Source organism: Rhamphochromis longiceps, linkage group LG8 (genome assembly GCF_057381845.1).
Source record: "Rhamphochromis longiceps isolate RC_006_pf linkage group LG8, R_longiceps_female_GT1.1, whole genome shotgun sequence".
NCBI classification, from domain to species: Eukaryota; Metazoa; Chordata; class Actinopteri; order Cichliformes; family Cichlidae; genus Rhamphochromis; species Rhamphochromis longiceps.
This window is the reverse complement of record NC_140564.1, coordinates 15,847,612-15,864,825: the sequence shown is the minus strand read 5'-3', so window position 1 is coordinate 15,864,825 and position 17,214 is coordinate 15,847,612. Positions and strand designations below refer to the sequence as shown.

The 17,214-nt window shown below is 42.4% G+C and overlaps 1 protein-coding gene across 1 annotated transcript; it reads left to right on the top strand.

The window, feature by feature from the left end:
- The first annotated feature begins 1,227 nt into the window (after window positions 1–1,227).
- On the top strand, window positions 1,228–16,868 carry LOC146663315 (cilia- and flagella-associated protein 337). The gene is given in 16 exon segments (XM_085416003.1): window positions 1,228–1,622; window positions 2,540–2,777; window positions 2,965–3,111; window positions 9,186–9,308; window positions 9,387–9,558; window positions 9,642–9,688; window positions 9,775–9,927; window positions 10,074–10,262; window positions 11,209–11,400; window positions 11,519–11,986; window positions 12,092–12,241; window positions 14,867–15,051; window positions 15,577–15,670; window positions 15,672–15,720; window positions 16,424–16,572; window positions 16,650–16,868. Coding segments are annotated over 16 exon segments (2,646 nt in total). The 5' UTR covers window positions 1,228–1,551.
- The last annotated feature ends 346 nt before the right edge of the window (window positions 16,869–17,214 follow it).

Sequence of the window (17,214 nt, the reverse complement as noted above, 5' to 3'; positions counted from 1 at the left end):
AAATCGGGATCAAACGTGTGAATACGTGAGTAGTTTTCATAGGTCAGTCCATCGGTTGTTTTTTTTTTTCAAATTATGGCTTTAACTACCATATTTGTGTTTTTGAGGTCTAAATTGCTATTTACAAGTTTGTAGTTAATTCTCCATGTCGATGTTTGTGTTAGTTTCAGAATCTTACGTGTGTGTGTGTGTGTGTGTGTGTGTGTGTGTGTGTGTGTGTGTGTGTGTGTGTGTGTGTGTGTGTGTGTGTGTGTGTGTGTGAACATCTTGTTGTTTAAGCCTTGTAGATAAAGGAACTACAAGGCGTACAACTGAAAGTTTCGGAGCGTCCAGGTGGTAGTTATGCAGGTATGCAGTTAGTGGGGTTGGGTTAATTGGTGATTCTTAAATTGGTGTGAATGTGTTAAGCTCCAGTCTCCCTGACAGGATGAGTGAGAGACAATGGATGAGTAGTTCTGGGTAGTTTTTAATAATGTCTACTAACAGTATATCATATTTTAAAATATATATAATACATATACATAATGTTTCCTCTAACAGTTTCTGCCTGTGCAGGTTATTCATTCTGGACACACCAAAACCAAAGTGGGGGTACTTAATAATATAATTATTAACATATGTGTTATCATTTCCACTTGTCCCTTTTTATTTTTACTTTTTACGTGCATTATAAAACACTCAGTGGGTCAGTTTGAGCTTATTCATTATTATTGACTTCTTGACTGTTATTGACTCTTTTATCAGATGGATAAAAGAAGGTTGCTTTAAATGACATTGCAAGCCTAAAAGGAGATCAAGTTCAAGGACTTGCTCAGCAGACTGTGAAACACTGGGACTTGAGTATATTCATTAAACATAGTAAGACAGCACTTTTGATAGCTCATTATAAGGAAGAGAACTGCTGCTGGTTGCCTGGCAATGATTAAACTACATCAGTTGAAGAACGATAAGAATAGCTGAAAATATGCCACCATATCATGACTTTTCGCTTTTACCCTCTCTTAATTTTGAATATAGATGTTCCTGATTTAATATCTAGGATTTCTGGACAGTCCTACTTATGGTAGAAACTATATCCCATATACATAGATTCTTGATAAAGCTCAGAAAGCTCAGCCTTTTCTTGGTGGTGAATAACTTTGCTTCTTTAAATGATTAACCCACAGAGGTCTGTGGGGTTTGTGGCTCTGTTGCCCCAAATAGACTTTGGAAATTCTCAGGTCTCCTTGGCAGTCTCTTCAGAGATGTGTTGACTATCTTTTGTCGGTGTGGTCAAACATTTGCGACCGATAGCTTCTGTGGATGTGGACATTCCTTCCCTGTCTGAAGACAACAGGCTTTGTTTGAGGACTGCATGAAAAGCGAGAGGAGTGGACAGAAACAACGGCTGTGCATGGTTAGGCTCAAGGCACAGCCAGGATCGCGGAGTCGACTCAACTCATTTATACAGAAGTCTTGGCTTCTCTCTTCATTTCTTTTTTCATGCTCACCATAAAAGAAGAGTTTAAGGAGGAGTTCAGACTGTGATAAAGGTAGAATCGGGCTATCACTATGGATACTTTTAGAAACAAAAAAAATTTGTGGACACTTTATGAGAAAGAGGTGCCACACAGCAGGTTTTGGTAAGTTTTTTTCCCCTTGTTTGGTCTTGGCAAACATAAAATATTATTTTTAATTAGGGATTGCTTTATGTAGAAAATCTGTTTTATAAACTTTGCACATTGATATGGATTTTTGTCACCTCTGGATAGTAGTGCCTGCTAACACATTCTTATATCTGATTCTGTCCTATATTTTCTAATAAGCTAAAAAAAAAAAAAAAAAAAAAAAAACATTTTAACTTTCATTATTTGTACTTCATTCCATTTTTCCACCTTAAACAATTCATGAAAAGTCAATAGAAGCTGAACACTGGTATCAAACGTTCAAATAACTTCTTAAATTCACACATTTCTCCATTCATTTCTCTTCCATCCACTCCACACAGTTTAAACTCAGAGACAACAGCTTCTTTATTACTTAATTATTTTATTGTTCCATTTGCTGATTGTAAGTAATGTGTATGATGTAAAGGACCACTCATGCATGCCCCAATGGACCAGGAAAATACCTCACAATGGTAAGACATGTGACTTATTGTTAGTTTCCCTTAGCAACAGGCCCACACCGGAGGTGCTGGTGGCAGGGAGCGCTTTTCTTAAAAACACATCCCCCTAACTTTACATATTCTTTCATTACGTATTCCCTTTATTTGAAAAAAAAAGTGTGTTATATCAAAACTACCACATGGGAGTGCTGCACTCATTCTGCAGTGAGCTTTTTACTAGCTGTCAGTGATGTAATGGCTTCAATAAAGAATCAGAAATAAAAAATAAAATAGGGGTTAGACACTGAACTTAACAGTTCTTTAATGCTTAAGAAATGATCATGTTTTTATGCTCAGTTAAGCTGGGGTGCTGCCTTATTGGCAATGTCCTCCACATTTTATTCTACTTCTGCTCTTTCGTTTCACTGATCATTGATGTGCTGCTTTCTGCAGTGATCCGGCCTGCGGTGTCAGTCCTGCAGAGAAACTGAGCCCAGAGCACCTACAGCTTCTGAGAAATGCTTTTACCTGTTCAAAGGCTGGACTTGAGACACAGGAACACAAGCTGAAGGGAAGCAATAGAGGTACAAGTGAAGAACGTGGATTGACGTTTGAGGAGTTTTGGGATGTTCTGAAGTCTGTCATCGGCCCAAATATTGAGGACACGTGGTGCAAGAGATTCTTTTATGAGGTAAAAAGTAATAAAGTTTTTTTATAAGTCTTGACAAAACTGGATGCGGGTTATATTGTAATCCACGATTTAAAAAAAAGTTTATAAAACAGCATCCTGTCAGTCTATTACTGGTTTGAAGTGACTGTCCTATTAAAAGACAACAGTGGTGTATTGCTGACTTGACTCTTACATTCTTCATGTCTAGGTAGATATCAGCTGCACTGGACAAATAAAATGGCAGCAGCTGTGTTCCTACTTGCTTTTGGAGTACACTGAGCGACAGCGGGCCTCCAATCCCACAGCTGCTCTGCTGGAGGCCCAGCCTCAGATTAGACACTGCTCTCATAACAAGGTAACTCTGGTGCATCGTGGTCAGATGGTCTGATTTTTAGACAGTTTTTTTTAAATTACTTACCAGAATTAGGCAACTACCTAGTCAAAATTAACATTTAGAGAATTCAAGTTTCAAAAACCTCCCAAAAGCTGAGTGCAGCAGAAAAAAAAACTGTCTCAAAGCAAAATTGCTATCCAAATACTAAAATGAACAACATTATAATATGACTTAAACAAACTTGGGGAAAAGAAACTCAAATGGATTAGAGTATTTTGTATCTCTAAAGGAGAAACAGTTATAGAGAGTAAATGGTCAGTGACTCCAAGTTAGTATTTGGAAAAGGACATAAAACTTAAAACAATATGTAATCACTTTTTAAGAGTTTAATGGTATATTACAAAATGGAACATTTATATTTTACTACCCAGTAAAAAGAAATACAGAGGAAATGGAATTAACCATTAATAAATGATTTGTACAGTATAAATATATTAAAATCAATGACAACTTACTTAAATTGTAAATTGTTGTTGTATATTTAGACATTCAAATTATCTATCACTATCAGATATTTTAAAAGAAAAGAAAAAAAATTTTACAAAAATATTTATATGATCAATAAATAATTCAAATGGGAAATTGATTTATGGAAATCAATAAACAATAAGCACTCAATAAAAGTCTCTTTTGAAAACATTTTTCAATTAATTAGAAGTAAGATTTTTTTTAAAAGATTTATTTTTGAAAATGTAATTTAAAAGCGGCATACACATATACATTAATAGATATGATACCAAATATACTACTATTATTAATATAGGCTACTTTTTCTAATGTTAATGCTATATTTATTTCCTAAACGTTTGATGCTTTCTAATAGGTTGTTTATACTTTCATGTAAATAAAGTAGAAAATGTATCAAAATATTTTGGCATGCTGTGTATTTGTAGGAGATGAATATACAAGCTTCTTTACAAGAAAATCCAATACAGCAAGTCACTTTTACTTACTTTAAGCTAGTTTAACTAGTTTAGGCAAAATTTATTTGATGAATTAAATTACTACTTTCAATATAAAGATTATCACGCATATAAATAAAAAAAATCAACACTGCAGCACTACAAAGCCTTTGTCTATTTAAAGCTTGTTGGGGTTTTTTTTGTTTTTTTAAAAAAGGTTTTATGTCCCTTGACAACTGTGTAAACTTTTTCTTCATTTCAGCTAAGCTAACAGTCTCTAGTAAAAATAACAATGGCACAAAGATAAAGTTAGCAACTATAGAGTTAGCAATGAAAAAAGACAGAGCCATTGTTCATGGAAGATGACCAACAAAGGTAAGAGAATATAATAATGTTGGACTGTATTAATTTATTACCTGACTTCAGAGAAAAGTATTAGGTGGTCATATTTTTTATAGGTTATTTAGCTTGTTAGCCTAGCTTAAAGAGTTCTTCTGTGGCCAAAAATTGTGTCTTAGGGCTCTCTTTGGCTACGTTCACACTGCAGGCGAAAGTACATCAAATCTGACTTTTTTGACCCTATGCGACCCATATCCGATCATGGTATGACAGTGTGAAAAGCACAAATCCGATATTTTTAAAAGTGATCTGGGTCACTTTCGTATGTGGTACTGAATCTGATACATATCTGATGTTTTAGAAAGCCACTGCTGTTTGAACGGTCATGTCGCATTAAATCCGTCTTTTACGTCACCGACACAAGACAGATGTCTTGTTATTATCAGCGCCGGAGAAGACATTGCAAACGTAGATGTTAGTGAAACTGTTGGGACGACAACGTTGGAGAAACGTGAACATTTTATTTGTACTGTATAATCTGCAGATTCTGACAGAAATCTGCAACTATACTTTGAAGCACCGCTCCTCTCTAAAACCGCAATAAGGATAATTATTAGGCCATTTGTAAATAACAAAATAACTTTATAACTTAAAGCAAAATTGGGAAAAGTAAAGTCTGAAACAAGTCTTTATATTAAGGGCCATCAGTCAAACAATATTGTTTGGTCTGGGTCTAAACAGAGCACGTTGTGTGTGACGCCTTCTTTTGCGCATGCGGGCCGCTTTGTGGGTGTTAGGTGACGGCTGTGTGCAAACAGGAATAGGACCCAAGATGCAGACTCCAGAGACAAACTTAAACCAAAACAGCTTTAATGCTGAACGCAAACATAACATAACTGGGAAAAACTGAAAATAAACTAACACCGGTGGACTGGCAAAACACACAGCAAAATAAACGGTAGATCACGACACAGACACAGAGAAACACAGGGCTTAAATACACAGAGGGAGCAATCAGGGAATGAGTAACAGGAGGGAAACACAGCTGGGACAAATCAGAACTGACGAGACCAAAGAAGCGTAATCTGAACACACTGAGATAAGACAGAGACCTTCAAAGTAAAACAGGAAACACATAACACAGACTCACATGCAGGCACTACAGAGGGAACAGAGACGTGGGACCAGGGCAGACACAAACACTGACTGGATGTGGGGATACAGCAGACAGGGAAGACAGCAACTATGGAACACAGACAGAAAACCAGAACACTAAAACTCTAACCAACCCCACCCAGAGAACCTAAACTAAGAATGATCCTAAAACCCATAAAGCAAAGCTAGAATATAATGAAATAACAAAATCAAAGAACCAAAAACACAAAACACTGGGTCAACGACCCAGGGACCCTAACAGTACCCCCCCCCCCCCCTTAAGGGCTGGCTTCCAGACAGCCCAAACCAGAACACCAAAAACAAAAAAAAGCAACCCAACCAGGGTGGGCGGTGGGGGAAAACAGGACGGAGGGCACAAAACAAATGAAACACATTGAGCCAGAAACAAAAAAAAGTGCAAACACTGGAGCCCGGAAAGCAACAGAACAAAAAACAGGCTCACGACAGGCGCAGGCGGCCAGGAAAAACAGTTCACAAAAAGTTCAGGGGGCCGGCCCGGAGGCTGACAGCACAATAGTCCAAACCCGGGCAGTTCAGGGGGGCGGCCCGGAGGCTGACGGCCCAAGAGCCCAGAAAACAGTTCAGGGGGCCGGGCAGGCAGGAGACACCGGCGGCGACGGAGCAGGTCAGGAGGCCGACCGGGCGGGAGGCACCGGCGGCGGAGCAGGTCAGGAGGCCGGCCGGGCGGGAGGGAGGCACCGGCGGCGGAGCAGGTCAGGAGGCCGGCCGGGCGGGAGGGAGGCACCGGCGGCGGAGCAGGTCAGGAGGCCGGCCGGGCGGGAGGGAGGCACCGGCGGCGACGTAGTTCAGGGGGCCGTCCATGACGGCAATGACGTCCAGTCATCGGCCGGACAGGACGTGCAGGACGTGCAGGCCGGACAAGACGTGCAGGACGTGCAGGCCGGACAAGACGTGCAGGACGTGCAGGCCGGACAAGACGTGCAGGACGTGCAGGCCGGACAAGACGTGCAGGACGTGCAGGCCGGACAAGACGTGCAGGAACAGACAGCATGGAGACCTCAGGAGCAGACGAAGCTGAACACTTGGAGGCCGGACCAGGCGGAGCTGCAGAGGCCGAGGTCCGATCAGGCGGAGCTGCAGAGGCCGAGGTCCGATCAGGCGGAGCTGCAGAGGCCGAGGTCCGATCAGGCGGAGCTGCAGACTCGGGGGCCGGACCAGGTGGAACTGCAGACTCGGGGGCCGGACCAGGCGGTGGAGCCGGTGGTGGCTGAACGGCCTCGCCAGAACCATCAGCAGACACTGGGACGTGCTGGCTGGGTCCTCCCGGACCCCCAGCTGACGAGGCAAGAGGCTGAACGGGCCCCTCGGATCCTCCAGCAGGAAGAGACGGCTGAAGCGATTCCTCGGACCCTCCAGCGAAGACAGGTGGCTGAAGCGGTTCCTCGGACCCTCCAGCAGGAAGAGACGGCTGAACGGGCCCCTCGGACCCTCCAGCGGAGACAGGTGGCTGAACGGGCCCCTCGGACCCTCCAGCGGAGACAGGTGGCTGAACGGGCCCCTCGGACCCTCCAGCGGAGACAGGTGGCTGAACGGGCCCCTCGGACCCTCCAGCTGACGTGGCGTGAGGCTGAACGGGCTCCCCGGGCCCTCCAGCTGACGTGGCGTGAGGCTGAACGGGCTCCCCGGGCCCTCCAGCTGACGTGGCGTGAGGCTGAACGGGCTCCCCGGGCCCTCCAGCTGACGTGGCGTGAGGCTGAACGGGCTCCCCGGGCCCTCCAGCTGACGTGGCGTGAGGCTGAACGGGCTCCCCGGGCCCTCCAGCTGACGTGGCGTGAGGCTGAACGGGCTCCCCGGGCCCTCCAGCTGACGTGGCGTGAGGCTGAACGGGCTCCTCGGGTCCTCCAGCTGACGAGGCGTGAGGCTGAACGGATGACCGAAGAGAGGAGTGACGGTGGCGTCGCTTCCTTTTAGACGAGGGAACAGGAACCGGTGGAGAAACGGAGACCTCCTCCTCATCCTCCGACCACACAGCTGCCAGAAAAAAGGCAGGCGAACGGACAGGCGAACAAGGTCCCGGCTGGCGTGAGGAAGGGGAGGAAGCCTGCAGTGGCGATGAGGCAGAGTGTGCGTTGCCCTGCGGCAGCGGTGGGGAAAATGTAGTGAGAGAGAGAGCAAGCTCACTAGCCCTGACTTGCTCTCTCCAGGCAGTTATGGTGTTCCCCAAATCAGTGTCCTTAGCAAACTGGCTAAGTCGGGGATTATGCCGAATGAAGGCCTCCACCGCGCTCAGCCCCACTGCCATGGTCCTTAAATCCGGGGACTGGGCGATGCGGTCGAGCAGGCTCACCAGCCGCTCCATCTCGCCGTTGAACTCTGAGAAAAAGGAGTCTGCAGGGTCCATGTTCTGGTCGCGATCTTCTGTTAGGTGACGGCTGTGTGCAAACAGGAATAGGACCCAAGATGCAGACTCCAGAGACAAACTTAAACCAAAACAGCTTTAATGCTGAACGCAAACATAACATAACTGGGAAAAACTGAAAATAAACTAACACCGGTGGACTGGCAAAACACACAGCAAAATAAACGGTAGATCACGACACAGACACAGAGAAACACAGGGCTTAAATACACAGAGGGAGCAATCAGGGAATGAGTAACAGGAGGGAAACACAGCTGGGACAAATCAGAACTGACGAGACCAAAGAAGCGTAATCTGAACACACTGAGATAAGACAGAGACCTTCAAAGTAAAACAGGAAACACATAACACAGACTCACATGCAGGCACTACAGAGGGAACAGAGACGTGGGACCAGGGCAGACACAAACACTGACTGGATGTGGGGATACAGCAGACAGGGAAGACAGCAACTATGGAACACAGACAGAAAACCAGAACACTAAAACTCTAACCAACCCCACCCAGAGAACCTAAACTAAGAATGATCCTAAAACCCATAAAGCAAAGCTAGAATATAATGAAATAACAAAATCAAAGAACCAAAAACACAAAACACTGGGTCAACGACCCAGGGACCCTAACAGTGGGTTCACACTAGAGCGCGTTTGCTGTCACATTTTATTTGTAGTGTGAACAAGCAGACAAAAAAATCGGATTTGATCAAAAAATGGGAATTGAGCTTTAAGACCTGCAGTGTGAATGTAGCCTTTGAGACATTTTGACTGGTTACAGTAGTGAAACACATGATTTGTGATGACTTTCTTGCCTCAGCCATAATGGTTACAGGCTAACTGTGCTGCACTAAATGGCTAAAGAAGCTAAACAGACCTTGGAACTCATTATTTTAATTATTTTCACCTGGCCTGTGAAGATATTCTCATATATTATTATAGTATCATTCACTACTTTTGGATTTCACCCTGCAGGAGTTAAGCAGGGCAGTTTGCCAAACCTTTTTAATAACTCTAGGGTTCATCAGGGTCTGTTAAATCTAACCAATGTAAGTATAAAAGAGTGCACTCAGCTGCTCCTATAAATTATAATGAATAAAGTGTTCCATTACTTTAATAGATGAAAGATGAAGCATCTTAATTTTTCTGCTCTGAGTTATATGTTATTTTTGACAACCATTACTTTTTTCCTCCTGTAACCTTTCTCTAATTGATTACACTTGTCTCATACTTATTGCTCTGCAGCGGGAGCCAACAGTTCGTGTGGTTGCTCTTTCCCATCCTCCTCCACTCCGCTATATTAGCGTCAGTAAGGGGGGTCAGATCACCGCCTGGAACAGCAGCCTACACACCCTCAAAACTTTAGGGGTGAGTGACATCATGTTGCTACTTTAATATCCACGTGGAATTACAGCACACTCACTCACGTTTTTCTATTTAAACCAGCTTGCTGGAGACCCAACAGAGGAAGTGGCAAACACAAGGAGATTCAGGGGTTGGACCACCGATGCGGTGTACATGGGCAACGTCCACAAGATTGCCATAGCAACTGACTGCAGGGACTTGCGCTTTGTTACTATTTCTTCAAACTGTTTGTTGGAGGAAATTCACTTATATGGTACTTTTATTCCTAACAAAAACCAACTAAACCACGTGAAGCCCGGAAATATTGTTAACTCTTTGTCCTATAATTGCTCCCAGGGTTTCGCAGTGTGCCGACCTGTCTGTGTTACTGGTATGATGTGCAGGTAGGACAACTGTTTGTGTGAGATGTTACTGTTTTAGCTGGATGTCTCCATTTGGAAAGCACTAAATGCATCACTTCAATCTAAAGGGTTTTCACTCCAAGAGTCTAGAACAGCCTCCTCTGCTGCTACTGGGGGATGAAAAAGGAGGAGTCCACCTGATGTGGTTCCTAAACTCATCCAAGGGACTTTTTAAGAAACCATCAAAGAGAGACAAAGGTCCACAAAGGATCTTTTTCCAAGTAGGTTTTCCCTCCTCTATTTACTGAATTCTGTTACAGAAGCATGGAAGCAAGAAGCTTTGAAGTGTTGCTGCTTACACTACAACTTTTCCTTAAACATCATTTGGACTCACTGTTTTTTCTTGTTTCACCCTCGTTCCTCACAGGATCTTGGTGAACACAGCGACATGGTGTCCTATCAACACATCCCCAGCATCCACCAGGAACCAATTACCAGAGTAATGTTTGAACCCAGTGCCAATGTCATCATGACATCGTCAGAAAGTAACACCACATCTGTGGTCTTTATGAATGTGTCATTGAAGCAGGAGCCTTACATTTGGAAATTTAACCAGGTAATTAACAAGGTAACAAGGTCAGTTTGATTGATAATACACTCATTGGCCACTTCAAAAATACATTTTTCCAGCACCAGGTTGGACCACTTTTGTGAGCATTATTTATTTATAATATTTCATAATTATTGTAGTACTGAACATGTAATATGTCATCTGCAGTGAAAACAGTTGCTATAGCTTTCATTTTAATGTGGCCTCTACATGCTAGAGTGAGCCAAGCCAGGGTCAACTCCGTTGATGTCAGGAGATAAGCTCATTAACATTACCTGTTTTATTTTGAATACATTTATTTTACCTGAAGAAATTAAATCAAATGTGTTCTTATCCTCCCCTTTGCCTTCTACATTTTAGTTGAATTGTTTTATTTATAAGATCTGGTAACATCACTGACTTCAAATCAACTTCTCATGTTGTGGCTTTTAGACTTTGTTGTGATTTTCATAGTTATCCACTTCTGATCTGGATCAATGTCAGTCAGACCTGTGTGTCACAGCACTGGGGACTGGGTGACACAGACCTACGAGGGCAGGTTGACATGTGAAAATAAACTCTGTTTAAGAGAGAAAGAGTTTTATATAGTATTAAATGTCCTAGTGTGACAGTGTTACAGTGTAGTAAATGCTGTTATAACTGGCCAGTTTTATCTAGAAGAGCAAACACAGCAGTATGCAGAAACAGACAGTGTCACCGGCTGCTGTGAAAGGAGTAAAACTGGGTGGTGATGCTTCCTGTCACTCACAATGGGTTTGTTTGTTTTTTGTTTGTTTTTTTGAAACCCAAGGTTTACTCTCCAAATAACTGTCTGAACATTGTAAAACAAAAATCTCAGTCATGTATCTTTGAAAGGAAAGAAGCATTTACCACCACTTCATTTATATTTTCACCTGCATAAAACACCATCTTCTGTATACTATACGATATTAATGCTTTTGCCTCATGTCAGGGAGCCAAGTGTTTCGACTACAACGCGTCCCTACAGTTGATGGTTACAGGAGGCTCTGACCGAAAAGTCAGACTGTGGTCACAATATGTGACTTCAAGTCCTGTGGCTACACTGCCGGGTCACCACACCACGGTACTAGATGTTGCAATTTACCAACATGTCGGGCAGATCTTCAGCTACTCTAGAGATGCTGTGAGTGAATTAGGATTTACCATAAATGCATACATAATTGTATATTTTATGTGAATATATGCTAGTAGAGCTTGTTTATGTTCGAATTAATGATGATGCATTTGTCTTCTTTTGCCAGGAACTGAGAGTTTGGGACATTTCTACCCATCAGTGTTTGAAAGTTCTCCGTCTGCAGTTTCCCTGTCTGCAACCAGGTCGCATCCCAGAACATGGAAATTTCCCCTTCCTGTTGCTTAGCCCTCCTCTTCCTGATGAGATGCAACCTCATTTAGTGGTGGCCTGCAAAGATTACCTGGCAGTGCTCAATCTGTCAGAAAAGAGAAGAGGAGGAGGTGGTTGGTTGACTGATGAGGAATTCAGGACAGAATTTAAACAGGGTCCATACCTCTCCTGCGCCTTGTACAACCCCACCCTGAGGCAGGTGGTGACTGGACATGCTGACTCATCAGTCTTTCTGTGGGATGTAGAGACAGGAAGGAGGCGGCTTTACATTTTAAATGCTCATGGAGAAGAGGTGCTCTCCTCTATGGCACTGGACTCCTCTCACAGAAGACTAATCACGGGAGCTCGTAATGGCACTATTAAGGTTCAATACATCTTATTACTTATTATTATATAGAGAAAGAAATTTGGCTGTAATGCATCAATGTGTAAAATACTTAAATCAGAGTGTTGGCCACTCCCCAAGCAGGTGTGGAATCTACTAAATGGCCTAAACTTACACAAGCTGGAGCCCGTCACCAACTCTGAAGTCACTGGGTTGACCTGCCTCCATGACAACCATTTACTGGCTGTGGGGTGGAACCAGTGCATCACTCAGTACAGCATTGCAGGAGACAAGGTAAACTCAAGGGTGCGTTAAAGTTATAATCCACACATAAATACAGTTTTAAGGGTTACTGAACACCAGGCTGGAAAACAATGTTTTTCTTCCCGCTCTAGTTTTGCAGAGAAGAAAGAAAACGTATTTTCAGGGAGGATTATAGTTTATCTTTCCATCCTAAAATATCCTAAAATTAAGATTGACTTGGTACTCTGGGTTTTACTATCCTTTTCGGCTCTGTCTTTTATCTAAAAAAAAGCTCCATGGATGCCATTTATACAGTCAACACCCATCCATCCATCCATCCATCCATTTTCTTTACTGTTTCAGGGTCAAAGAGCCTATCTCAGGTGTCATAGGATGAGAGAGGCCAGGTACACCTTGGACAGGTCACCAATCAATCACAAGGCAAACGGCAAAGAGAGACAAGCATTCACAAATGCACCTAAAATTATTATATTCAACGTAACTTATATGTAACGTGTATATTCAACACAGCAAGAAACCAGCTGGCCTGTGGTTTTGACAGGGATAACTGTAAGTTTTCCAAAAGCAGTAATGTCTAATCGTCACAGGAACACGCTGAATTTGTAGGCAAACAGCAGAATGTGAGCTACTGGAACTTTTCTGTTGTGGCTTGCAGTATTGACCAATCAGGTTTGATCAGGCATTGGTTAGGTGCAGATAAACAGTCCTGTAAAGAACAACAAGCACTGAGAGTTTGAAAGAAGAAGGCAGAATGTCCTATATCTTATGCTGCTTGTATGAATATATAGAAACATAGGTAAGGTGTGGTAGATGAAGCACGTAAGACAAACGTCACCCTCATCACCAAAATTCAACTGTACCGCGCACTAGTATTGCCCATTCTTCTCTATGGATCCGAGACCTGGGTCATCCTCAAGCATGACCTCAACAAGCTTGAGGTCTTCCACGTGCGCTGTTTGCATCAGATTATCCGGGTGTCCCCCCGTGACCGTCTCAGCAACAGCACAATGCGTAGTCAATGTCACCATCAGCCCTAGATGGAAGAGCTGATCCAGAAGCGACGACTGCAATGGTTTGGCCACACACTAGGGAATCAAGCATGACGCTCCCAAGAAGACTTGGATCAAGCAAACTGAAGACGATCTTCAACAATGACGTCTAATCCTCAAGCAAGAAAAGGTCAAGGCCAGATCGCAAGTCTTGGAAGTGCATCGCTGACAAAGATGAGAACCCTGCGGCACCCACAGCGACGTATTGGCTTGGTGGACGACCTTCCCTGCCGACCGCCAGCTAGGGACAAAAGAAAAATAGTTGAAGCACGTGAGGGCTTTTCAAGCTCTCAAAACTACTGTGATCTGGATGACTGAGAACCTCCATAGGCAGCAAAAGACACGCTAAAATGTGTTCTCAGAACTATTTTGCTGTAACTTGATAATGATTAACTTTTATATTTGCTTTTTAAATTTACCTGCATTTGTAACACTGACCTTCATCTCCACACTCTTAGTCATCTGACAGTAGCTGCTGGTTCTCAGATTGGAAAGGCAGTGAAAAAAATTCATTAGCTGTGGGTCAAGAAAGAACAACATAACAAAGTATTAAATGCATTACATAAACTTTTGATTGACAGGGGATTCTGGGTAATGCAGTCCACCCAAGAAGCTCAGATACATTAAGATGCTATAAAATTAGTCTCACAGAGTTTTAGCCTTGACATATTTTTTTTTCTTGCTACAAGTTCTTTCCCAGATGTTTAAAGCAGCGTGATGAGTCCTACACAAACAGCTGTCACCATAGTGACTAATCTAGTACAGACTCAGAAAACATTTAAGTGTTTTTTTTAAGAATGCCAACAACAACTTGGCCTTAAGAAGACTGTGGTCCAAATTAGGCTCAGAAAATATTTCCTCCAATAGTAACACTAACTTGTCCCATCATATTCAGTATAATAATTCAGAAGTCTTGTGTTTTCCTGTCAGTAGTGAAGAAAGTCTCTAAAGTCTTTTCAGCGCATAAATACAAACCCACATCCACCTACAGCTATGCATGCTGCTGCACAGGTCTCAGTGTATAAATATATAACAGTCTGCATTTGCACATTATTCTCAAGCTTCAAATTCTTGTGTTACATTTTACCTTTCAACCTTCAGCTGCCATCTGCTCTGTGGCTGGAGTCATCTGTTAAAGCGAACAGTAGTAGCACTGAGTATTTATGCTTCTGCAGCAGATTCTTAATGCTGCTTTTTTCCTTTCCTCTGCCCAGTTACATAATGTTTCTCACTGTAAAGTCCCTCGCTTAAGCAGAACTTAGCTTGTCTGTTTCGTTATATATTTTTTTCATTTCCAAAACCTAGAGGGGCAATCACAAATCAGTAAATTGCACTTATATATATGCATACGTTATATACGCCCCTGGTAAGTTCAAATTCTTCACACAGCCATAATTTGTTTAAAAAAGTCTACTGCAACATGGTACACTTTTTTATGAGCAACCTGGGGAAGTAAGTAGAGCTTCTACAGAAGAGACAGGTTATTTCACCTCATTTATAAACTGTGTTTATAAATGAGGTATATAGGTATATAGTTATCATCATTTCAACCAAAATGCTTGTGCACTAAGCTGTGCTTTATTTTTCTTTTACTCGTGCACTGAAGGACTTGAAGGTGAGAGCAGACATGTCCTGGAAGTCCAGCGGTGTCCACAAATCAGACATCTTGGCTGTGTGTCAGTGCTCCGCTCTGAGCGTTGTTGCTACAGCCAGTTATGATGGAGAGGTAGTGATCTGGAGCATGGAGACACAAGGACCGATGCTCCACCTGCAGAGAGGGACGCAGGCACGGTAAGGAGATGCAGCTCCGAGTGCTGTCTTGCAGTCAGTGAGGGTTTACTATTAAACTTGATGTGTATGACTTGCAGGTTTTGACACAAAACAAATCAGCATGGATCAGTTTACTAATGATTTATCTACTAATTTACATCGTGTTTCTTATATCCCAGATCAAATTTTGTTGCTGGCGTGGTAAAAAATTATTTATCTTTGGCTCTCTGCAGTCTTTATTGACGATAACACACAATAAAAGCTTAGATTAACAAATGTTTAAATAACATGCAGATTATTATTGAAATATCAAATAGATGTAAAATGTCAGAACTCAAAAAAGGTATTCCTTTTATCATCATGCATGAATGATAAAGGTATAAAAGAATAAGTAATTAAAGTAACGAAGACATAATCAAACTAATTTCTCATAAATTTTCCTGACAGTTAATTAAATGATGAATAAATGAAGTCAAGTATCTTGCATCCTTAGCTGATAGTGACATATTCATGATTGTGGTTTTCTTTCTGCTTGTGTGCGTCCAGGTCAGCTCTCCCCGTGGATAGCATCTTGTTCCTTCAGCATCGAGCTGGCAGGAAACAATTAAGAAACAAGGGTGTCCTAGTGTCATCCCAGGGTGGTTGGTTGGCTGTGCTTTTGGAGCATCACTGATGACAATCACAGTTATGGTGAGTGGGATGCACAAGAAAAAGCTTAAAGAAGAGATTGATGTGAGGTCCTTTAAAAAAAAAAGATGCTGCAGTAGAAAACATTAATCTAAGATAAAAACTCTTAATCATCCGTCACTTCTAATTCTCCTCCTCCCATAAGAAGGATTTACAAACAGCCCTTGCAAGCAGTGACAGTTAGGCTGAACTGTCGACTTGGCTGCCAGCCGGTACCATTCCTGGCAGCCCACAACTATGTCTCTTTCCAGATCCCATCTGTGTTTAGTGGTGTGGGATTCATGCACTGTAACCACTGCATATGGGTACAGGCTTGCATGAGTGCATTTGAGTGAACTGTATGTCTGTATAGATTTATATATGTATCTATGTGTCTGTGCATGCTTCCAGCAGAGAGGGGGATTTGAAATCATGACATAAGAGGAATGCAGGTGACAACTAAAATCTGTTGAAGAGTTTGCAGTTTGTCTCAGAAGTACTTTTGTTATTGAAGTGAAGAAAGAATTCTTGAAAATGGTACAAAAGCAGAATATAAATAGATTTGCTTGCATGCACTTTTGAGTGAACCAGCAGACTTTTTAACTGCCTATAAAGATATATCCAAGCCTATTGTTACAAGAAAATTTCTTTTAGATTGTACTTAGTACTTTATGCTTGGATGAGTTTATGAGCACAAGTCTATTTTTTCTGTGTTTTTTCCCTCCAGGTCATTTCTACGCTCCAGAGCAGCCAGGTGAGCGTGTGCTTAGCCTGAACTCAGATCAGTCTAAAAACACCTTTCTGGTCTCAGGTGACACAACAGGCTCACTTCAGATTTGGGACATTTCTTCCTTTGCAGTGGACATCCAACCTGAGGTGTGCTGGGAATAAGATTGCACCTGGTGCACTGCACCTCATATCCCCATATACTTGACATATTTTTCTTCATACAGGCAACTTGTGAACAACCTCCACTGCTGCTGCAATCTTGGAGGGCTCACAAAAGGGCTTTGATATGTGTGGAAGTCCTTGAAGTGTTTGACAGACTGTTTGTCCTGACAGCATCAGTTGATGGTTCTGCTGGACTATGGACAGAGGACGGCAATCATGTGGGGTTTTTTGGGCAAGAGGTGACGTGGAATATCGCTGACCCAGGAACTTATCATAGGTAGGTAAACTGGCTTGTGTCTTCATTAATTATTAAAAAAAACACATAAAGAATTACAGAGAGCATTTTTGGATGATGGTTCTGGATCTGCTATTTGAGTTATTTTGGCTTGCATCCTCTGCAATCTGCCTTGCAACCCACCTCCTCCATTTCATGCTGTTCATGCTGTATCCAACTTAATCAATGTCAGGTCTACCGTGCATTCCCATGCCCCTGCTCATTTCTGCATCTTTCCATGCTTGTGCATGGTATGGTGGAAGGTCCCAGCAGAGGGCCGTACATCCAGATATAAACAGCTGTAGATGGAAATAACATTTTTATTGTGACTAGTGGTCTTGACAGAAATGTGT